Source organism: Electrophorus electricus, chromosome 11 (genome assembly GCF_013358815.1).
Source record: "Electrophorus electricus isolate fEleEle1 chromosome 11, fEleEle1.pri, whole genome shotgun sequence".
NCBI classification, from domain to species: Eukaryota; Metazoa; Chordata; class Actinopteri; order Gymnotiformes; family Gymnotidae; genus Electrophorus; species Electrophorus electricus.
In genome coordinates, this window is record NC_049545.1 from 432501 (window position 1) to 457256 (window position 24756).

Here is a 24756-nt window from a genome sequence, read left to right on the forward strand (position 1 = left end):
AGAGGCATCAGAATCTTCTGTACTGTGACTGTAACATGATTTGTGATGTGGCTAAACACATATGAACAACAGAACCATCTGCCTGACTCAGGGTACACCTAGAACACAAAATGTATCTGTAATGATTACCAAAGAGTTATATCATCTAGCTGTGTTTTAAACCCTGCACACTGAGCAAACAGGAGTGTGTAACCCACCAGGACCACGTGTCTGTCTGTCTCTCTCTCTCTCCCTCTCTCCAACATCTTGCTTGTGTAGAGTTGTGGAGGACAGAGTGACTGTATACTTATACACTGTTTGTTTCTGCAGTAATGGCTGCACTAATGTAACAGAGAATTCTGACCACTGGCTGTCACTCAACACAGCTCCAGGCTGCAGGACACCATATATGCCAAACTCCTTCACGGAGAATCCCAGGCTGTTACCAGGTGAATAGGTAACCTAGTAGACAGAAGACCTGCACACATTCACTTTTTACCACTACAGGGTCACAGCGTTGGGGAGGAATCTTTATAAAATACTGTGCAAATTCAAATTCAGAAGACAGACTGGTTTTCAACTGCACACACACCCACCCACCCACACTCTGGAAAACAACTTTCACTCCTCAACCAGGGAGACAGTGGCAAACCACTGTTTTGCTGTGGTTTCAGTCCTGCAGTGAGACCAGACCTGCATGTGTCTCCGTGCGTGTGAGACACACACACTACCTGCTTTATACACTTAGCACCGTCACACACTGCTGCATGAGCCATTTCTCCGCTTGGGGAGAGGATAAATAGGGCTGATAAATAGGGCTTCTTGGGATGCAGGTCAGAGGTCACTTCTATAAGACTGTTAGCGCCATTAGCGGCAGATCTCAATGCTCAAACGCATAACTGCCATTAAGACAGAACAACAGACAGACAACGATGAAAAAGCATTTCAAATGGTTCATGGTTTTCATGGGACTCCAACCTTCTACATCCCATAACAGCCTACAGGCTTAACGGCGCAGGGAACTGGTTCTCGACCCAGAGAACCTCATGCCTCAGGGCATGTCACCCCCCCCTTATTCTGTTCCAGGTCCAACACATGACCCTCAGCCTCAGTTTTGTTGAGCTAGTCCTTGTCTAGTCACTTTCTTACTAACTCTCAGTATAAATATTCTAAAACAGATGCTGCTGTAATTGTTGATACTACACACCTGTCTGTACCTTTAAGACAAGTTTTTAAAGTGCACAAAAGCAAATGATCTTTTTAAGTTTCAAGTTGCATCACTGTCATCACCCTAATCGTCACTGCACCCATGTGCACCTATCGTGCACTGGGCTACCGTCTGAGTCCCACGTCACACGCCACACCGCTGACCCAGAGATGACCTCACACCAGCCAGCAGCGCAGATAGGCTGCCAGGGTCATGGGAGAACAATGGCCCCCTCAGCAGAGCCTTGCTGCGCTGTATGTGAGGCTGAGCTGAGGTGCAGGGCCAGTGGGGAAACGACCCACAGAACCCCTCTGTGTCTTGTCCACAGCCTGCATAAACCAGCCCTTGTTATCAGCAACGCAGAAAAAAAAGAGAAATGAGGGAAAAAAAAGAACAAAACTGACTGGAATTGGAACTGATGAATCTGTGGTTATTTTTGCGTCTGTGCTCACACTTCCCGGCCCGTAGACGGGCACTTCCTCACAAGGTGCCCCCAGTCATCATGCCCCTCAGCGCTTCAGCCTCGGAACTCTGGCCTTCACAAAAACACGGGTTGCATAACAGATTTTAAAAGAGCGCGAGGACAGGGGGGAGTCAGACCCCTTGGTTCTCTTTCACTTCTGGACACTTGCGTTTAGTTTCAATAAGAGTTGAAAGCGGTTTCACTTTTAATGGGGGCACCTGACACTTCTCTGCTCTCAGTGCGTCTTTTACATAGAACTCCAAACATATTCATTCCAGATAAACTGAAACCTGATAGATTTTTGATTATTTATTTTGCACTCAACAAATAATACTGAATAACATTCTAACTAAAACATGCTAAAGAATATCAGAAGTTTTACATTTAAAATTTTGCACTTAATAGATAATCATAAATATAAATCATTCTGACAGACATGCTCACCGACCTCAGAGAAATGTTAGTGTTTATGACATGAGAATATAACCTTTGTTTTGATTCTCAGGATTTTTACAGATCCACTAGTGCTGCACAGTAGTCATGTCTTATGAGCAGTTAGACCATAACCTGCTCCTAGAAACCATCAGAAACTGGAAAAGAAATCCCACAAACTATCTGGAGCCACAGGTTTCCTTGCTGGGTCATTGCTCAACATAGAGAATGCCACAGAAAGTCTGAGAATTGCAGAAGAGAAACTGCTGAAAGGAAGCCCACATATCTAACCAGCATGCTTCCCATCATCTGTTTACTGCTGTTCCAGCACTGAAAGCGTTATCTTAAACTATTTTTCCAATGAAATTACTCTGGTGTACTTTTTCCAAACTAATTCCCTGCAAACGCTCAGAGAAGCGAAACAAAAACTCATGTATATTGCAAATTAAATGTTACAAATTCAACTATATTGACGGTGCTCTTCGTTGTTCAAGCATGTTTAATATTATCCTTAATGTGATTCTTTCACAAAAGACAGCTGCCTTATCTTGATACATACACCCAAGAACAGAACAGAGGGGCTTTTCATTTGTTAAAGTATCAGTTCAATCAGAACCTTCTGTTGGAATAAATCTTACTCAGATGTCACAGTGATGATGAAATATTGCTCCATGTGACGAAAATTTCCAATGTTTAGTCTCCCTGAAAGTGCCTTTATGATGTGGCAACCTCTACACAGGGCACCTCTTGAAATCTCCATAAATCATCTGTGATGTGAACACTACCGTCTTCGTAAAGGTGCGTAAAAGTAACTTTTGAAGATGTATAAAAGTAGATCCCTCATCAGAGTACTCCAGCAGTTATGACTGCTTCCTTTCTGTGAAACCAACATTGCTGATCTGAGGTCAGTTCAGTCTGTGCCGCAGCCCACACATCCCCACAGCTGCCCTCTGGGGCCTGATCACCCACCTTCTCTTTCCAGCATTGGATAGAGTGCAGAAATACTGATACACCACAATACAACTAGCAAGATCTCACCTTCCTTAGCAGAGGACATTAAACTAGAGAGAGGAGGGAGAGAGAACCCCAGCTGACCAGCACGCACTCAGCAAGCCTTGGCAACCACACAGCGCTTTCACACGTTTCACCACCATCCAAGAAAGAGCAAGAAAAAAGAACAACAAATCAATCAAATCTGTTTGCTCTAGAGTATTAGCATGAAGGAAAAAAAATGCCCGGGCTCTTATATAACTCCAGCAACACACTCCAACACCCAGAAAAGATGGTGAGTAAGACAGTGTGGCGTACCTTTCCGAGTCCAACAGATATCAGGCAGAGACAGAGATGTCTGAGGGCTGAGAGGGGCTTTATCAACGCTGGAGCCTTGTTACACACAGCTGAGATGATCGGACCGCTCCCTCTTCCTGTGTGGGGTAATCATGTCCTCCCAGAATCTTAACCGCCAGAACCACAAAATCCATGGGGTGGGGGTGCACAATAGACATTTCAGACAAACAGACTCACGTGTACACACACGCGCGCGCGCGCACACACACACACCCTTCATAAAACAACAGCACAAGCACACAAATGTGAACATGGAAACTCACACACATGCCCACTCATGCACACGCGCGCGTGCACGCACACACACACACACACACACACACACACTTCTTGGAAGATTGTCCTGGAGTGTTGCACTGAATAAAAATGAGCCCTTTATTTCAGTTATAAGCAACGTATCTGGAACGCTGTTTTCATTCCACGGAAACAAACTCCATGACTTATCACAACCACAACAATCTGAGGCATTTTTGATCTCTGCACTCAAGTCCAGAGCAGGGTACTGGTGTATGGAGAGATTGAGGTGGGGTGTGCAATACTCCCTCACAGTAAGTCACTCTTTGGAGAGTTTCCCTCCCCTCACCAGTGCTGGTCAAGACTCCACTCACCAAACCGGTCTGAGTTATGGCCATCAGCACTCATTCCCAGCGCAACCTGCGTTGCTAATTTGTGCTGTGGTGGTTTTGACAGTCAGGTTCCCTCCAACACTAAAACTGATACTCATCTGTTTGTTAACTTCATTAATGATAACAGGTCTCTCTCTTTAAAGCCACGGTAGTGAAGAAGCACTGACTGACATGTAGCACCGTTTGTTTTGTAGCTCATGCATTTACACATGCTGCCTGTTTGCCGTGTTTCACTTCACCCTAAAACCCCCAACCCTCAACATGCCCCGCTGCTATGTAGTTTTAACAAGTCCTGCTTTAGGATACAGTGGGTGTCATCTACTGCCTTACAAACCCATGTTTTATGCATAATGCTGCAATGGCACACACGTGCACACGCAGCTATTTGGATGAATTCTGTCAAGTCCTTAAAACACAAAGAGGAACACCAGTGAACCCACGTGAAAGCAGACAGAATCATTTCTCCTCACTCTCTACTCCTATATCAAGCACGTAACAAAACGGCATCACACATGTTTCTGAACTGCAATTTCTGCATGTACTAAAAAAGCTGGGCCCAAATGAAAACCAAACATTATATATACACACACCTGACTTCTACTAAGGTCTGAAACCCTCCTGTAGACTGTGAAACTCTTCCTTATCAAACAGGTTCTGCCCCAGTTCTGAATGCAATGACACTGATATCATCGGGGATTTATGAGAAGGAAACTGATACTGGAACTGGATAAGAGCATCTAAAAAACTCAGAAGTGCTTAGACTACTTGCTAAATACTTGCTGCCTTTCTGGTATTTAGTGTTGAGTGTTGAGTGAACAAACTACCCATCTTTTGGCTCCACACAGAAGGTCTTTCCCAGCCAGACATCTGATGAGTTCTGGCCATCCAATGTTTTGATTTCATTGATGATCTGTTTAAGATTTGTAGTTTTACATTCATAATCACTTTTGAAATGTACACCCAAAAAATCATGTCTATATTAGCTAATGTTGAGTTGTTTTTTTTTATATTATTGGAATTTTGTCTCCAAAATAATGAGACCATTGATAAGTCAGACCACTCAGACTGCTTACCATGTTGGAGCACCTTTGTTTTCCTGTCTGTGTGATGCAAAAGAGGAGGAAAAACACGCAGACACGCACACGCTCGCACATGCACGCACACAGTGCCCCCACTCCTCCCCTTGGAATTCCGAACAAGGCAGCCACTCCACTCCTTCAGCAACAGAAATTCCACAGGCTTCCAATCGTGCCAAACACATGACTCAGGATTTTTTAAGGGAACCTAGAAAACTTTTAAGACATAATATACTAGGCAAAGAAAGTGACAGTGTGTGTGTGTGAGTGAGGGAGTGAAAAATATAGGGATATTCTCTGGCCTTAATCTGAACACCCCTGGAGACGGCCGAGTCCCACCCCATAATCCCACCCACCTCAGAGCCTGTGTTCATTAAGACAGGCCACTGGCACTAGACCAGCACGCTCACCCAAGACACATCACAGCCCTGACTCAGGCCCTCTCTCCTGCACACCAGCTCTACACCGATAGGTTGCGCTCAAAGTATCAAAGGCATCAATGAGTTATTAAAACACGCACACACACACACACACACACACACACACACACACACAGAGCACTGAAGAGGCACCAAACGGAGGAACGAGAGGAGAAGCTGAAGCTCAGTATGAGGAAGTCCAGCCAAGGAGCGGCTGAGCTGAAGAACATCTGCTGTGTGACCCGGGAGATGAGCCTCTATGGCCTGAGGAGCAGCTCCAGCTGTGTAAACAACCCACAGTTTACACAACAGCAGAGAGGAGAGAGAGCCTGCAGTAACATAGCTGAGAACAGCACAGCCACTGCTCCAGTGGAGGGTGGAGATCACACTCACACACACACACACACACACACACACACACACACACACACAGTGATCTGGCTCCAAAGCATGACTCAGCAGTACACCATCAGCAGACAGAGCTTCGTAGTAGAGTTCCCTCCTCACCTTAGAAGGGAGTCCCACGTTCTGGGAGAACCCAAGGGCGAGACTGCACCCAGTAGCTCAGAGTGCAGGGCTGTGGATCAGAACCGTTCAGAGTGCAGGGCGCCGTGGTCCTGAGCAAATCCAGCCAACTGGGAGACTCCACCCAGCAAAGGTTTTCACCCCGAAAGACCAGATGCAATTTATGAGGGGAGAAATCTGGACCTGTTCCGAAATGTCCAATGAGGGTGATTCGGTTCAGGCCAAGAGACCCCAGAACATAACATTTCTTAAAACATCGACAGATAGTGTGTCAATAAATCCTGCAGGAATGTCGTTGTGGCCAGCCGTCTGGCTCTGGAAGACTGCTTCATTCCAAACCAACGTCAGCGTGGCCACGGAGCAAAAAAAAGAGGGGGGGAGAGAGAGAGAGAGTGAGTGAGCGTGGCCAGAGGAACGAGAACAGCCGTCCCAGGAGAGCAGGGCGGCGCGGGAGGTTCTGGATCTCGGAGGGCACAAGCACAGGGGCAACAAGTGCCTCAAGAGAGATTCCAGTGGGCTTCAAATCCAGGAGCAAGTGAGGCATTAACCGGGCCGAGAATAGGGGGGAAGAGAGAGTTGGATGTTTAAACATTAACACAGTGTGCCATCAAGCATGAAAGAAAAAAAAAAATCACAACTGAGAGACTGATCTGAAATGGGCAAGCACACACACACTCACACACACTCGCACTCACACTCTCTGCAGTAGGAGATTGGAGTTCATTTCCTGTTCTGTGCAGTGATGCACCTCTGATACAGGAAAAGGTTTAATTTGACAGGCACACACTCTCTGATGGAGGAGGTGAGGGGATGGAGACTGGCTGGAAGTTTCCACTTTGTTGGCGTTTTTTATCTTCCTGGTCATCTGTTCACAACACACTCTGAGAAAGACTTCCTGTTTTGCGTCCATTGTCACACTTGTGTGCTCCATGGCTGGGCAAATCTAACTTTAGACCTGTGTAATTCTGTTCTTTCTCCATACATTTCAGAGTCTAGCTGGAAACACCACCACCACTTGCAGCTGTAGCGCATGTACAGACCCGAAGGGTGCTGTGGGGTAGCCGTCCACCTGGACCACGTTTTAAAGAGCAGTGTTTTCCTTTAAGAGGACATCAAGGTACGGGACCAAGGTAAAGACCTGCACAACACTGCCAAGGCGGTGCTGTTAAAAACACGCTGTCTACTTCTAGCAGGTTTTGCTGTTTTATTTTTCTTCCTTAAGGCCAAAAACAGAACATTTTAAGTACTTATTGTTTCATCTTAAAAACCAGAGTGCACTGGCTCTCTCATGACAGATAGCACAGTAATTCACTCCGAAGTTACAAGACCAAAAACATGAGTCATCATCTCAGCGGCCTACCCAAACCTCTCCAGGCCGTGGACGTGATTCAGACGGACACGCCGGCATTGAAAAAGAGCACAAGCATGCTTGCTAACCTGAGTCGCACAGCTCAAGAGCTCAAGGCACAGTGGAAGAGAGACCCCAGACCCCAGAGGGGGTGCTATCGAGCTGGCCGGCCCCGCCGTACTTCAGTGCCCTAACGGCACTCGGCCAGCGTCACAGAGACGCGTGCAGGAACAGTCTTCCCACAAACACAGATCCAACACACCAGCTCTCTGGAAGGATCGTGACCCCTCCCCTCTGTGGACTGCAAGCTTTCAAACATGAGAGAAGTGCACGATGCACACACACAAGTGTTCTCCACGGGGGAGATAGTTCCTAAGCATCAGCCGGCAGCAAAATTTCCCCCTGTACCAAAACAGGATAAGGTCTGGCAGGCTGGCAGACAACACAGCACACAAAGCAGCGTCAAACGGATGCGCAGAACAATGCAGCTGTAATATCCCGGCAGGCATTTACCTGTTCAGGGCAACCGCTACTCCAGACCAGCGCAGAAAAGCGTGGCGTCCGACTGGTGTTGCTCCAAGTCTCTACGCTTTCTCCCTCACGCCTTCTCTCATTCTCTCTCTCTCAAGCTGTAACTCCTGCTCCAATAACCTCTGACCCACAGGAAGTAGACACAATGGACTGAAAATAACGAGGGAGGGGGTGGAATGGAGGAAGGGGGAGAGAGAGATAGAGAGAGAAAGAGAGAGAGAGAGAGAGACGGGGGGGGGGGGCAATCTTCTCCCTCCCTTTGCGTTCCTCCCCTCCAACCCTCCCCTTTGAAGCAGGACCGCAGTCAGTCCACCCCAAAAATACCCACTGCATGATGTCTGTGCCTCCTAGCTCACATTCCCGCCGTAATCTCCACACCGCACCCTGGCAGCCGGCAGGCTCGGACGCGGCCCGTTTCACGGCTTACACACAGCTCAGAGGGAACTTGGTCAACCAGCAACCTGTGGCACTGAGTGCAAACTTGCACACAAGTACAAACCAGCAAGCAAGCAAACAAACAAACAAAAATACTCGTGATGCCTAAGTAATTCTAAGTTTGTTACTGAGTTGCTCTCTGGATAGAACAGTTAACTACAGGTAGCAAATTAAATATTAGCACAGACCACCAGGTACTGGCAGTATAGTCTGAGATATTTATTTTATTTAGCTTTAGCTAGAGTAACAGAAGCCTCATGGTAACGCCACCAAATCACGTTCAGCTCACAGCCTGATCGCATCCAAATCCAATTGTGCCTCACAACTAAGGAGGAAAGAGGCACTCAGGAAATGGACTGCCATGCCCACAGAGATAAGGCAGCAGACGTGGTGTCCCCAAGCACCCTCAGCACACTTCTCCTCTGATTAGATAAATGCCAAACAAAACAGCTCCGGTGGTGGGCACCCGCTGGCCTGCGGCCATCCCCTGCTCTTTGAAGTACTTCGTGTGTGTGCAGCCGGGTGTGCAGGAACCACGACGGCCTGGGGGACAAGACCACACTCGCCTAACCCCAAGCTGAGCGAGTGGCACGGCCGGCTGTGGTTCGTTTGTATTGGGTGTGCGTGTTTGGGGAAGCAAATCAGGGCCTTTCTCGACTGAATGGCTAAAATTCTCTTTTGTCCAAGATGAGCTTGCAATTCATGTTCTGAAGACATCTGGGAATTTCCAGAAGACAAGCATCACACAATGCGTGGCACAAGGGAACACAGCACAGTGCATTTTAAAAGTCTGGCGTGTTGTCGAGGGCGCGTGCAATAAGGGCCCCCACTATGAGATCCTCTGTCAGCACAGAGTTGTCAAATGAACTTCAAATAAATGTATATGGAGCAGGATCAGTATTATCAGCTGTTGGAAGATTTCATGCAATGTTAGCACATGTGCATGCCCACTCACCCAGCCACTCACAGAGAGAGAACGCGCTGATGGCAGGCTGATGTACTCCAGTGCTCCAGTGAAGCAGCCCCAGCCAGCTGTGCTCCAGTGTGGTGGGAAAACCGCCTGCATTTATGTAAACGCCAAGCTGCAGAGCAGGTGAAGGGCGCCCCAAATCTCACACACCTGATTCAACTCAGCAGCTACTGATCTGCGACTGTGTGCACTCAGCCTGTTCTACGCTGCTCTCGAGACATAGGTTTGATTTCACCCTCATCAAATTAACGAACTGACTTAGGTGAAGTTTTGCTGGTAGATTCCTCAAAGACGGTACTGTTTGGTTGTTTAGCAGAATGCCAGTTACTCTCAGGGTTGCGTACGCCCTCTGTCCGTAATCTGTCCTTTTGTACTCAGAAGGACTCTGACATGTGAAACGCATTATGGAAACACGATCAGCATGTGATAAAACACAGGTGTTGTACTGGAGCGAACCTAACTCAGCTAACGGTATGGCTGAGAAGGTCCTGACAGGCCTCAGGCCAAAGGAAGCTCACCAACCCTACTTGGACCAGTGCTATACATAGAGCACGATGGCTCACATCTGCTGCTCCCATACATAGAGACAGACCATTATATCACTACCTAGTGTATCTCAGCTGCCTCTTCCATGAGCTGATGGAATGCATCTCAATTCCCCACACACACACACACACACACACACACACACACACACACACACTCCTCCCTCTATAATCCTACAGCAATGAGCTAGAAACACAGAGCAAATATTTTTCCTAATAATACTAAAAAACACTTATGACACACAAAACTGTGGACCTGTAGGATAAATATGCAGGTATGTCTGTTATGAGTGGACATTCTTTAAAACAAACAAACAAACAAACAACAACAAAAAGACACATGCATGGACACCCCCACACCCACAAACAAACACACACCCACACACCCAAAGCACAGTGCTGTGCACCCTGGTGCTTCCCAGTTAGACTCACACCTCAGCTGCTAGGCCCTGCATGTAGTCTGAACCGAGGGACCTGGCCCATGGCTATGCAGCTTCTCACACCCCCACAGAGCTCCACTCTGAACTCAGCTGTTACTGTGCACGGTCTACAACTCTTACGTACAAACACCCCCTCAAAATAACTACTGCATGTCATCAATTTCATTTGCTCCATGTGCGGGAGTTTGTTAAAAGGCATTCCAAAGGTCAAGAATTACATCCAGGGGTTGGCAGGGGGATACCAAACATTGCAGCGTACGTGTGCTAATCCAACTGTGACGGCAACGTGGCATTTGAAAAGAAACATCACATCAGAAATGCGCAAGAAAATGCGTATGCACACCCACACACACACACACACACACACACCCACACACACAGGCTCTGTTGTTGACATCTTCTCCTGAATATGCCCTCACACGCTGCCCTGACGCTACATGCTGGAGAAAGCTCAGCTCTGTGCCAGCCTGGCTGCGTGCTCTCTCCCAGAGTCACATGTCGTCGTCAAAGCAGCGGCGTTTACATTCAACACATTCCTCCGGTCTGACGCGCCTGGGTGCGCATGACCTGAGCCGCAGTCGGCATGGAAACAATCCCCCTCTTACAAACCGCACCCCCACCGGCCCAAAAATCCCCCAGTACCATCGTCTTACACTGGCACCTCTTCTCAAAACAGCAACCATTATAATAGAAGCAGCCATATGACAGCTCTCGGTCAGCCACAACAACGTGCAGCTTAGTCTGTTTGCATTGGTTAGGAGATGAACAAAAACAGAAAAGGGTACAACACCTTATTATTATGAAAGGCACCAAGCACCCTCACATTCTGACGAAAAACTAAATTAATCTACTTCTACTGAAATGTGAGTCAGACAGCCTTATGTACAGAAAGTCCACACTTTGGTACAAAATGCAAAAATGATTCAACTCTTTGAACGTTACTAATGAGATGTCTAACACATGACTACGCATAAGTGAAATAAAAAAACAGATCCAAAGAACTGCAGTCTGTCAATTCTGACAGGAGCTCTGAAAATTCAGTTATCCAGAGGCACTGGGGACAAGATGGTAACAGTCTGTAATACCCTGATGGCCTTACCGTGGGCAGAAGCTGTGACAATGGGTATCCAAGAAAACTCAGCTCCTCAGATCAAACCCAAGCCATAGGTTGCCTGTTTCAGCACCTGCTCCCATCAAACCCCCCAACCAACTGTCAAGCGACACTGTTTTAACACGTATCATCAAACTAACAAACTGTCCCAGAAGAGAGCGACAGAGTTTGACCAGCACAGGAGTAAAGAGGAACTCAACAGAGATGAAAACTGACCTTGGCTGCGGAATAGTAGTGTCTAATCCCAGCATTTGAGATCAACAACACTGCGGCCCAGGTGGAGTCCAGCCCAGACGGTCAGCACACAGAGCAGCGTGGGCCAGTCCTCAGGTCCCAGAGTTGCATACACTCCCACTGAAAGGTCTTCACTGGAAGTGTGTGCCTCTCTCTATCGCATACACACACACACACACACTCGCGCATGCACACACACAGTATCTGTGCTGGCAAAGTGCCAGTGCAAAGCTATTGAGCCATGCTGTGCAGAAGTCCTGTAATGCAATCAGAGTGAGTGCAGCACATTCACAGGGGATGAGCACTGAGAGCCGCCCCTCGCGCCTGCAGGCACACACACACACGCACACACACACACACACACACACACATACACACACACACACACACACAGTTGGCTGGGCAGGAACAAGACAGTTCAGGACTATGCAGTCTCACATTAAGATGTGAAATTACGCAGGCCAGTAGTGGCATTTCACAGCCCATCTCTAGTCTGTACTCCTCTGCACTCAGACCCTGATCCTGTGTTCAGCACCCACAGTGCCCTAAACACACCCCTGACACTACTCACACACTGCCTGGGACTGACCCCTCAAAACCTGGGATAGCGCCCACCTGCAGCGCTCTATAGCCTGGCACTGGACCCAACCCTGGCCAAACACACAGCCCTGTGTCCAGCTATTGGGACTAAACCATGGCCACAAACACACACAGACAGTGTAATAGAAATTGTCCTCATTTTTTATCCTTGTACTTTAAAGAAAGAAGCTTCTTTTAAGAGAGTTTTCACATCCACAGATAAGGAGATACAGGGACGAATTGAGAGAAATACAGTGCTTAATGTCCTGAGCCGCTGTGGTTCACACAGTGAGGTGAATGTAAACAGTAAACAAAGTCATTAGGAGTGTTTTGTTGTGAAATGCACCTTTCTAGAGAAAATTACCAAATTTGCTCTAGGAATCCAATATCTACATTATAAATATAGGCATTTTTATGATATCCAAAACGCCCAGTGAAAATAAATTTTCTCAAATTTTTTTTTTATATCATGCAGGTAAATGGTAAAACAGTGCTAAATTAAAGAAAAAACAAACAAACATTCTCTTTGGGTACTATATTTTACTTACAATATCTGTCTGTCTGTCTGTCTGTCTGTCTTTCTGGCCTTCAAGCATGTTTGTGTATTCGTTGGGGGATCTGCAACTCTTCACAGCTGCACAGATCTCCTTGCTGGTTAACTTCTCAGAAGGGTGGTGAGTTTTGCTATACCATGTTTGCAAAAATAAATGGAGAAAAAGCCATACGTTGTGTACAGCATAGTGTGCCATTTTGGAAGCAGACCTCCTCAAAGTGCCCAACATATTCCTGCCATCCTCCAAAATGTGTAAGAAAACTGTAACAATAATTTGTAAACACAAGCTGATGTTGGCATTAGCCTTGTTGAAAGGTAACAGCTACAGGCTGGAATAACAAAAGCATGTTTGCTCACACGAATTAATCTCTGTTCAGAATGCGGGTTTGAGACAAAACATTGACATAATCCGTAAAACAATAGTTTGTATTAAAATACATTTCAGCCAAAACCTTCTAACAAACAATGTCTCAAGCATCATATCTGTAACCATCTGGTACAACAACAGAATATAACTTTATAGCTATAAAATGCTTCGGATGTCTGGTTCCTGGTATTAAAACCGTGGACAATTCTGATTTGGTCAATTTCTCCAGAAAGGCACACGAACACACTCAACGACTTTTACATCTAATCCACTGAATGCTGAAATTTGGTAAAACAGGTGGAGTTCCCCATTAACTGGGAGCACTGGGCTTATATTCGGAACACAATGGTCTTGGAGCTGGGCAAGCAGAAGCTGGGGCTGCGCTCCAGGATGGCATGTGTCTGCTACGGAGCAGGAGAACACGGAGATAAGCCAAACCAGACCTACGATGCTGCAGAGCACCTGTGGAGTGGTGGGGAACTTGGAGAAACCTTCAGCAAAAGAGAGTAAAACACACTTGTGAAAAAAGTGGAGAGAGAGAGAAAGAGAGTGCGTACACTACAGCCATCTGGTAGCCATCAGCAGAAAGAGATGAAATGATCTCTACGCCACTCTGACACCAGAGATCCTCAACTTTCTGCTGCACATCTACTCAAGAGAAACAGAAGAAGTGTGTGTGTGTGGGGGGGGGGGGGTGCCCAGGCATATTTTAATTCCTGTTCACTGTAACTTGCTGGGAAATGGAATCAAAGTGAGTTTGTGAGGCTGTCAGGTGGGCATGGGCACATATAATAACATGCTCTATACGGGTGGGTACGGGCAAACAAGATAATCAGTAAATCAAACACAAAATTCCACATGCTCTAGTTTCTCTATTTAAAAGGGAACTTTGTAGCAATGTTTAATGTATCTGCCAGTAAAAACACTGACAAGGGCAGACAAAGGAAGAGCTGCACTGAAGAATTTCTTCACACAAACAGGAGAGCTCAGCTCTCACTGGTTCAAATAACTGCACAGCTCCTTCAGCCAAATGAGCAGAGCCCACTAGATTACAGGCTCCTCTGGACATAAACACCCTGTGATCTGCACCTACATCACAACAGGTAGGTTAGCTTGGGTAAAGGTTTGTGTGCTCAACACTCCATGTCTCTGCATCATTCCAAAACACAAATTACCAGAAGTGTCTAAATTTAACTTTGGTGCTTTCATCTGAAGTCGCCGAGTTTCTAAATAAATATGATTTAACTTATGAAGTTGCATAACCAGTAACCAACAGAATGCACCAATTCTCTCGTTTTTGGACATGTGGAAGAAACACATTTGTTCCCTTGTGTTGGATTCCTAAAGTCAACCAAAGGGACCATCTTTGGCCATCTGTGCATGTGTGTGTAGGGACTATACTCTGGAAACAGCATGCCTCAAAGTGCACAAATCTATTCTCACCCTATACGCACCCGCGCTTGCAGTAACGTAACACACTGCAGGGACAGAAAAGCACTCCTGCTCTGCCTGGACTTCATCTGTACTCACACATGTAAACCTCAGTGCTGATGTGGAATCAGGCACTTCTGCACCCAAATCATTTAAATTCAAATGGGTCTGAAAGATAAGACTGACACTAGGTTAGTACATCATAAAGCATCACAGCAGCCAAAACTTCTTTAGGACAGGAAGTTAAAGGTAACAGACAGCATTTCTCTCACAACCACAAAGGCAACCTTACACCCGTAAATAAGAAATAACACATATTTAGACACATATTTGTGAACAACCACTATGCTGTGTCCTTTCCAGATGGGAGTTTAATAAAAGTTAATAAATAAATAGGTTGGTATCCATCAAAAAGTTTCAGTATTTATTCCTAAAACAAATAACATAGTTATTACTAAGTATTTGCCAGTCTATAACTGCTAATGAACAGAATTAATTGTTCAATTACTATTGAGATACCTAAACAAACACCGCTCTACCTAATACAGCTGTTCCAAAATTAATATACCCAACAGAAAACCCTGCTGAAGAAATGTAAAAAAGATATCTGGATAACACACATACAGCATCCCCACGTGTTTCTAAAGAATGCTACAGCACAGCGAACAATAACACACAACCCCTCCTGCCGAGGGTCACTCTTGTTGACCTTATCTTATCCCAGCTCAGGAAAGATCGAGGCTGACCAAACAACCCCAGCACATAAAAGACGATCTCTGTTTACAAACTGCAGTAGGTGGAGCTTTTGACCAGATGACAATGTACAAACAGGCTCTGTTTATTCTGAAGAGAAACTGGACCGCAGATCACCATCCACATATCACCCCAACGCCAGAATGCCAGTGCCTTAGCTTTTTACATTTCAGCATCTTCTATGTTCAATGACGACAAGAGTTTCTGACTCTGGTTAAAACCATAAATAGATTGTATCAGCCAACAAACGTCACTACAGCTCTTGACCTTGTTATGTAATATCTCTGAAAATCATGAACAATTTTTAAGTATGTGCACAGGACTGTTAACCGTAGCATTCATCATCATCCCTAATTCATCTGACAAAACACGGTCAGGGAACGGACCCTCTGGGCAGCTATAACTAGCATGACCCCTGTGGTCAGTTTGGATGATGTTAGAGAAGTGGGACAGGCCTTGAAACAAATGCAAATTCAGGAAGAAGTCACCAGAATAAAGAAGTACGACTGCAAAACTGAAGAAATCACAAAGTCTAATCAGTGTTCACATCCATAAAAGACTAAACGAAACCACAAATATTAACAGATGGCCCCTTATAAATGTACAGGAAATATATAATGTCTTAGAAGTTGTCTACTGAATTCAAGCTGTAACCATCATCTATTGAGTGTGATAAATATGAATCCCTGTACATACATACAAAGAGGTTGACAAGGGAGCATGTCTACGTCAGTGTGAGGGAACAGTGTCGAGGTTTGGAGGCCTTCTCTAGAGCACTGTGTGAGGATGCGTAACCTCAGGGGTGTGCACCAAACACACCTGACAAACCAGTGGCCCTCGTCTCACTTACAGGACAAGGGGGGTGTGCCCAACGCAAGTACCACGTCCAGGAGAAAGACCTGCAACATGCCAAACAGTCGGCAGGGGCCCTGAAATGGCTTCCCAGGACGGTAAAGATATTTAATGTGACGTCTACAAATCCGTCAGCCCCACCACAACCATGTGAGGTCTCTGCCAATAGCAGCTCGGTCAGCAGCATTGTTATTGTGCATCACAAGGTAGGTCATGTTCCCACCATGCAGACTATTGCTTGTGTAAACATGTGAAAATGAGAAAATCCACAACGATTCAGCACAACTCCCCAGTTCTCCGGGCAGGTGGAAAAGTGTGCAACATAGCCAACACCATGCACTATGAACTATAAACAATCAGGTAGCTAAAGGTTGTATATTGACACTTACTGGACATGTGTGCCGCAACTGTCTGTTTTCTTTAAGAAGTGTTCAACTCCTACAAAACATTTAAATTACATTTACAGCATTTAGATGATGCTTTTATCCAAAGTGACTTACAATTCTGACTGAGTATAACTTGAGCAATTGAGAATTAAGGGTCTTGCTCAGGGGCCCAACAGTGGCAACTTGGCAGTGGTGGGACTTGAACCAGCAGCCTTCCGATTACAAGTCAAGAACCTTCACCACTGAGCAGTGCCTGAGTGCTTCATGCGCAACACCTACTGAAGATTCCCAAATGCAACATTCTTCCATAATTTTGGACTTATTCAAATCATATAGTGACAGAAGTGGCATGAATGAGGCAAATTACTAAATGAACATCAAAACGTAAGTATAAAGGTTACACCTACATGTTAGTTTTGCACATTAATATTTCATCATCTTTTCTTCGTATTTGTAACAGGCAGTTAATAATTTATTGAGATGAGAATCCATTTTCAGCACTACTCATCATTTCAGATCTGCACACAAAACAAACGGCTGTAAGAGGAGAGGGGGAGTGCAGGAGGGAGGGAGAAAGAACAGAAGAGCAGAGAAGAAAGAGTAAGAACAACAAAAAGAAACATGTGTACCAGCACCTTTCTGAGCCGATGAGCGGCAACACAAATGTTTGTCTCTGGGCTTGTTTTCTTGAGCTAGGACTTACAATTAAGAGACTCCATTCACTGAATTCCACCTACAGTAAATAAATTAATTAATGAGGAAAAGAAAAGCCTTTCAACTCAGTGCAGCAAGCTGGTAACGGCTCAAATACACCCACTGAAGGCAGAAAAGTCACCTGGTAAGGGCTTTGTGTGGTGGGGTGTTGTAAGGGGATAACGGCAACTAGTAGCTCAGTTAAAGGGAAGAGCTGTGGACGATTACAGGAGCACCTCGCCGTGTGACTACAGACAGCCAGGCAGTCCTAATTTTCTTCCTCTCGCTCACACACAGTCTCCGCCCCTCACTCTTCCCCCCTCTCATCCACCCCAGTGCATCGTGGGAAAGCTGAATGGTAAAGCTTCAAGATGAGGGGCCCCCCATTAGTCCCGCCCTTCCCCAAAGATCTGCCTGAACAACAATCAATCAATCAGACAGCGACTGAGCAGCTCAGAAAACCAAGGACCAAAAACAGCTCAGCAGGAAATAACTGGAGGACAGAGCCATGAGCTCATGCTCCCAGCCACTACAGGCCATACAGTATGTTAACTGGAACATGTGACATCTAAGAAGGATACAGAAAGGGTTTAAGATTCATTTACATATCTGAGAAACTTTATAATAGCATTTGTAAAGCATTTGGAATACAACACTAAACTGAAAAAGTTTTTTTCAATTTTGACCACATGCATAAGTCTGCATGTCAGCATGTGGAGTTTCACTACCTCTCCATACATTTCAGAGATTGCACAAATGTTGGGGTGGGAGAAGGAAAGAAACAGCAAAAATAAGAGCAGGCTTGACATCATGCATGACGCAGAGATCCGCTTTTCAAAACGCCTTAAAGAATGCACCTCTCAGCAGACCGGGAGCTACTCCATCCACTCTGCAGATCACGTCTGCAAGCAAGTTGCCACAGCACAGCCACCCTCGGCCTGTGAGAGGCTCCATGCTGGAGCCGCGAGTGTGCACTTTGATCTTTCCAGAGCACTCGCAGTAAACACGGCAGAGACAGGAGAGCCAGGAGCAGCACACTTCTGACCCTCCACGCTCACAGCACAGCTCGCCAGTGCTCAGCCTTCAGCAGGGCTGAGAATCTGGGCCTAGTGCCTGCTCTTAAACACCAGCATCAGGCCTGGATCTAACACAAGAGCTGTTGGCACTTAAGATAAGAAAAACAAGTCACTCAGTTTTGCTAGTGTTCAGTTTTTACTGTTATTTGACTGTTAGTATGAGCGCAGGGCATGAGAGTGCTCTGATGTACATTTCAACAGATGGACAGAGGACGTGCTCAGACAGGCCGTGCAGGGCAGACTCTTCCTCAAGCTTTCTCAACTGAGCTTCCATACAGTGTCAAACAGTTTCTGTCTCACCCAAGACACTTACTAATGAAACTGCACCGTGTTCACTGGTGCTCAGGTCGCTGTCTGAGGAGGAATAACTATAGCATTCCAGCGAGGACAGTGCTACTGATCAGTCACTATGTTTGCATCCAACAAGGTTCTCCGAGGGCACCACCTTTCCAAGCCTAGTGCCAGCTGCTGCACCACCAGAACCAGGGATCAAGGCCTCACTTCTGCAGCTCAGAGCGACTGGGAGTGCAGGGATTGGTCACATTCATTAATCCAGAAAAACAACAACGATGACAACAGCCCCCCTCCTAAGTATATGGGCGCCGCCAGCCACCATCAAAGCTTCATAACAGAGAGAGAACTGGTGTTAAATGTGTCAAGTGTGCACATACACAGTATGAATAATCATTACACTGCATACAGAATTACAGGAAATGTTGATTTCAGTACTGAATTATTCTATGACATGATCGTCTCTGAGACCAAAACAGTTAAAGTCAAAGGAAAAAAACAAAAACCAAAACCAATTTCACTGGATAGTAAAACCATTCCGTTTGACTTGTGACAAAATGTGCCAAACAGTGCTCTGCTGCTGGACAAATGGACATTTTATTATTGTTTAGGAGCAGAACATAAATCAGTAAATCTTATTTTCATATCCTAATGAATCGAGAAGTTAAACACCTTTACAGAAATGACCTGGATTTAAGGAATCCAATAAAGTGCAGTGATGGGCCCACAGAACAACAGAAATATACTATAAGGCTTGATAGCAAGGTGATTTCATTACAGATTAAAGGCGAATATTAGGTGTGGAAGCCCATGTGGAGCCCATGAAACAGCCAACCTTCAGTCTGCCTCGTCTGGGCAGAAACACTACAAAAGACAAATTATGAACCACTAAAATCTTCTACCATTACTGCTTTGGGATTTAAGGACCTGACTTTACTCAAAGTTGGTCGTCTGGCCAGTCTATGGTCTTCTGTAAGGTTGAACGTCTTCCCGCTCGCTCGTGTTTTATTTACACATTTAAACCGCAGTTATTTTAGGCAGTTACAGCAATTAAAAAAAAAACGTTATTTCATCATGCCCTTCTGCGCGCGACTCACGTGTCATGTCCTGACCAGCGCGCGCTACGGCAGTAACTGAGCTCGTGTCAGGGAACGGGGGGAGCGGCAACTCTGAACGGTAGCCGTGCCTGCGCGAGGAGGCGTGTCAGTTAGGAATGTACCACGACTACACAAATAAAGACCTTAATACCACCAGACGAACGCAGGTGTCACGCCAGGTGTGTGTGTGCAGGTGTGTGCGGGGGGCGGCGCTCTCTCAGAATAGCGAAAACACTCATGTTGACAAGTAAACAAGTCTGCGCACACCCAACACAGGCTTGGGGAATTAACCATGTTAAAAACGGCCAGGTTCAGCAGAGTCTGATCTGTTCTCTGCTCCATCTCATTTTAAAGCAGGCAGATATTTGCATGAGTTTGGCTCGCCAAGGTTTGCGGTTACCACAATCACAGCGCATTCGACTAAGACTGGGGTTTACCCCCGCAGCATTCCAATAAGACTGGGGTTTACCCCCGCAGCATTCCAATAAGACTGGGGTTTACCCCCGCAGCATTCCAAAAAGACTGGGGTTTACTCCCGCAACATTCCAAAAAGACTGGGGTTTACTCCCGCAACATTCCAATAAACTGGGGTTTACTCCCGCAACATTCCAATAAACTGGGGTTTACTCCCGCAACATTCCAATAACACTGGGGTTTACTCCCGCAACATTCCAATAACACTGGGGTTTACTCCCGCAACATTCCAATAACACTGGGGTTTACTCCCGCAACATTCCAATAACACTGGGGTTTACTCCCGCAACATTCCAATAACACTGGGGTTTACTCCCGCAACATTCCAATAACACTGGGGTTTACTCCCGCAACATTCCAATAACACTGGGGTTTACCCCCGCAGCATTCCAATAAGACTGGGGTTTACCCCCGCAGCATTCCAAAAAGACTGGGGTTTACTCCCGCAACATTCCAATAACACTGGGGTTTACTCCCGCAACATTCCAATAACACTGGGGTTTACTCCCGCAACATTCCAATAACACTGGGGTTTACTCCCGCAACATTCCAATAACACTGGGGTTTACTCCCGCAACATTCCAATAACACCGGGGTTTACTCCCGCAACATTCCAATAACACCGGGGTTTACTCCCGCAACATTCCAATAACACCGGGGTTTACTCCCGCAACATTCCAATAACACCGGGGTTTACTCCCGCAACATTCCAATAACACCGGGGATTACTCCCGCAACATTCCAATAACACCGGGGTTTATTCCCGCAACATTCCAATAACACCGGGGTTTACTCCCGCAACATTCCAATAAGACTTGGGTTTACTCCCACAACATTCCAATAAGACTGGGGTTTACTCCCACAACATTCCAATAAGACTGGGGTTTACTTACATAACGTCGCAACTTTTTTTCTGGCGGAGACTTTCTCAGCCACCCCGAGCAGACCACATCGCCCCCGCTCATTTCTCTGCCCTTTTCTGCCCCTGTAAGAGATTTGCGCTGCGAATTTCAGCCCAACCTGCAAAAGAGCAAAGCCTTTGGGAAAGTTACAGAGTAGAGCTGGACGTAGCCAACAACTCCGCAACACTCGGCTCCTTCAGGAAGGACTCCAGCCCTCCCACATCAAGGGTGTCCACAATGTCCGAGGATCAGCAGGCTGCCTCACACACTTCGGGAGTGTGAGGAACTCCTGCTCTTCGGGAGTGTGAGGAACTCCTGCTCTTCGGGCTCCAGGCAAGACGACGCAGCGGCGGACACTCGCCAACTTCGACGTAGCAAGGCGGCTGTTTAACTCCTTTATTTTAAAGTAAAACTAAATAATTCCACCCAAAATGAAGGCACGTTTTCCTCCGTTTCCCAAAACATTTTAGTTGCCAGAGTACCGCAGCGCTATCTGAACAGAAAACCTGCCGTTTCGTGGCGCTTCGCTCCAGTTTCGCTCCCCACGGCTCCGTGTGATTGACGCGCAGGAACGTCGCGACTTTCCCAAACTCAGCCTCCCTCGGCCTGCGGAGGCAGAGACGTGCGGGGGCGCAGCGCCTCATGGGAAGTGTAGTCCTTACGCGCACTGCCTCGCGCTACTCTAGTGTCCGAGTCGGCGCGGGCAAAGCACGCGCGGCTGCTCCGTAACAAGCGCGTTCGTATACACCAGGTAAGGTCCTCGAGCACGGTGTTGCCGACTGACGACTTCACGTCTTCCACCGAACGCGGTCACGTGCAGACTACACTAACCAGCATGCATTTGGGCGATGGCTTGCGGGCGTCCCAGCCCGAGATCCCGGCCACACCGTCAGGGACGCTGACCTCTTATTCCTATCAAAGACGATGTGTCTCGGGAGCTCGAGGAAATAATAATACATGTAAACAGCTGCAGCAGCAATAATATTTATTTAAAAAGGAAACATATAAATACTTATGTAAAACTCTTAATATGTTGCTGCATTGTTTCCCTGTCAGGACGCATGTCCCAGAGTGAGTGTCTGGCTCTAAGATGCGTGCTCGCCTTTTCTCCGGAATGCTGCTGGAATGGTAACCGCCTTTTCCACTTACTCTGCTTAGGCAAGGCTTCTGAAATGTAGGCAGCACTACTAAATTACTAAATCCCTTACAGGTTTTGTTTCCTATTCATTAAGCATATTATCCAGTAATGGTCTCCGTGAAAACACAACACTGAATTTGCCAAATATATTTGGTGTATTTCTTAAAATATTCTTGAAGTGGGTTTATTGTAAATGTAGTAACTATACACCATCATATAAGGTTACTACTCCCCTTATTTTGATATGACAGAACAGTGCAATATCTTTTAAAAATTATTTTACCAACTTGATCATATGTATTTTATTTTTATAAATGCTGGGATGTTGGGAATAAGATGTAGGGGTATGGGGTAGTCAATAGTGCAAAAACATATATTATATTCATGGGTGGAGATCCTTCATCAGCTGTGAAAGCAAAGTCCTTCTGAAGTCCTAGGACGAAGAACCGTTTTATATTAAAAACAAACAGATGTTTAAATAAACTTTATTCCACGGGGATCTGAAGTTCCAACAGTGTAGATCAGTTAATATATAATGATACTGGCAACTTGACTCTTGTGTGTCAATGGGAGCTTATTTGGCTCAGGAACAGTTAATGTTTATTTATCTATTTTTAAATTGATCGCAAACAACTTGCAGTGACACAAACCAAATGCTTCCCAAAATTAATGGTGAGAAAAATCACACTTTTAAAATCAACAGGGACTCAGAGAGACAGAGAGAGAGCATTTTTTTTTCCTTTACTTAACTCATTTCAAAGTAAAGGTTCAGAAGTTCAAGCTTTTGCAGAAGATTAAAACATTAATGCATTTCTCATAAAGACCAATGACATTTTTACATGTTGTGTAGGAACAGGTGTGGGGGGAAACACCAGCCTCTCAGGTAGTGCCGCCCACACAGATATGCTGCGCCAGCTGCCTACCGTGTATCCTAGTGTGTGGTTGACTCTCACACTGCTATGGAATAATGCCATATCCACTGAAATCACAGAATACAAGCTCTTTGCAACCATGCTCATATCTTTGCCACGATTTATTTATTTAATTAATTATTTCAAAAACAAATGTCCTAGGTTAGTGGGCGTGGGCCCAAGTGTTGATATGGCCTTGTGAAATAGCTGTGAGAAAAATGCCTGGCTCTTGGTTGTTGAATAATTGAGAGCCATTGATTTAAGCAAATGGTCTGGGAGGCATCATGAGTGGCCCTGCTCCACTGACACACACAGCTTGCTGGGAAGATAATGGGTTAGAGGCCGATTTAAGGACTAAAGCCCCCCCCCCCCAAAAAAAAAAAAAAACCACAAGGATGGCTGTACTACATCATACATGTGTGCGTCTCTGTTAGGAAACGCACCTCAGCTGCTATTTAGAGAGAATGAGAAAGAATGTTAATATGTACACATCACATTTAGCAAAGATTTGAATATAAATGGACATAAAACTTCATCAAATTCTGAAAGGATGGTAGATTAGCAAAGGCACACGGTTTCCCTTCCAGACCGCTGGCTTGGACTCGGCAGGTTTGTCTCAGGACACAAGGGCCATGGTTAAGTCAGGGATGCTGCCAGAACTTGATGGACTGCTGGTTCCGTGGTGACTCTGAAACATCCCCTAATAGAGTAACAGAAGAAAGACAACTCCAGTAACATTTCTCTAAGAGAACATCTGTTTTGGGCTTGGTCTAATACTAATTCTAATGCTGGTCAGTAATAGCAACTATAATGCAAAAGCACAATTTTTCAACATCTCACTGAGTCTGTTTTAAAAGAATTTGTTAAAAGGTTAGTAGCAAATGTTTATTTTCTTTATCCTGAAAAGGCTTTGCTTATGTAACTGGACCTTGAGTCTTCTGTGTTACACTGCTGAGTAATCTCAGACCTCTGGAATCGCATGGGTACATCAGAGGAGCATTTCATCCTGCCTCACCAGACAAGCCAATCCCACGTGACAGTGCTGTTAGGCAGCTCTTAAACGATCTTAACATAAAACTTTACGTGAAAAATCTTAAAATGTAGCTCCAGCATGATGTAGAAATGTCTAAACTCAGCAAGTCAAAGCGGGAGCTTATTTCACACTTTCTAAAACAATTAAGACATTTAAGACATTTATTCTGAGAGGAGTATCTATGAATCAAAGTGAGGGTGTTCCACAGACGCTGAACATAGGGGAAACCTTCCTTCAGCTGATACAGCAGCATGGTATGTAGACCACCCAGTCACTGCCTTACTTCAGCAGATAAAGGACTCGTCTGGAATGAGTGGGTCCACTGTCTCATAGTGTGGATTTGAACTGAAGCACACACCAGCACTTTTACGTTAGAACGTTTTATAAATATGGGCCACTGTTTGCCTCAAAAATGTCCGACACATCATAGGAAGGAAGCAATTTGAAATCAATCCAAACGTGCTCTGTATATTAAATTAGACAATCCAAACATATGCTCTGTATATTAAATTAATTAATTAGACATTGCTTA

At 45.7% G+C, this 24756-nt stretch overlaps 1 protein-coding gene across 14 annotated transcripts in view; it reads right to left on the bottom strand.

Annotated features, from left to right (window-relative positions):
* Positions 1–21798, bottom strand: part of gab1 (GRB2-associated binding protein 1) — a 45446-nt gene extending 23648 nt beyond the window's left edge. For 2 of the 14 annotated variants that reach the window (XM_027029877.2, XM_027029874.2), the window contains exon 1: positions 21134–21792. In XM_027029877.2, coding sequence (XP_026885678.2) covers positions 21134–21205 — 72 coding nt within the window. In that variant the 5' untranslated portion in view covers positions 21206–21792. Of the gene's footprint in view, positions 1–21133 lie in introns of all 14 variants that reach the window. The other 12 variants (XM_027029890.2, XM_027029876.2, XM_027029889.2 and 9 more) reach the window with 9 other exon arrangements.
* Positions 21799–24756: the final 2958 nt, after the last annotated feature.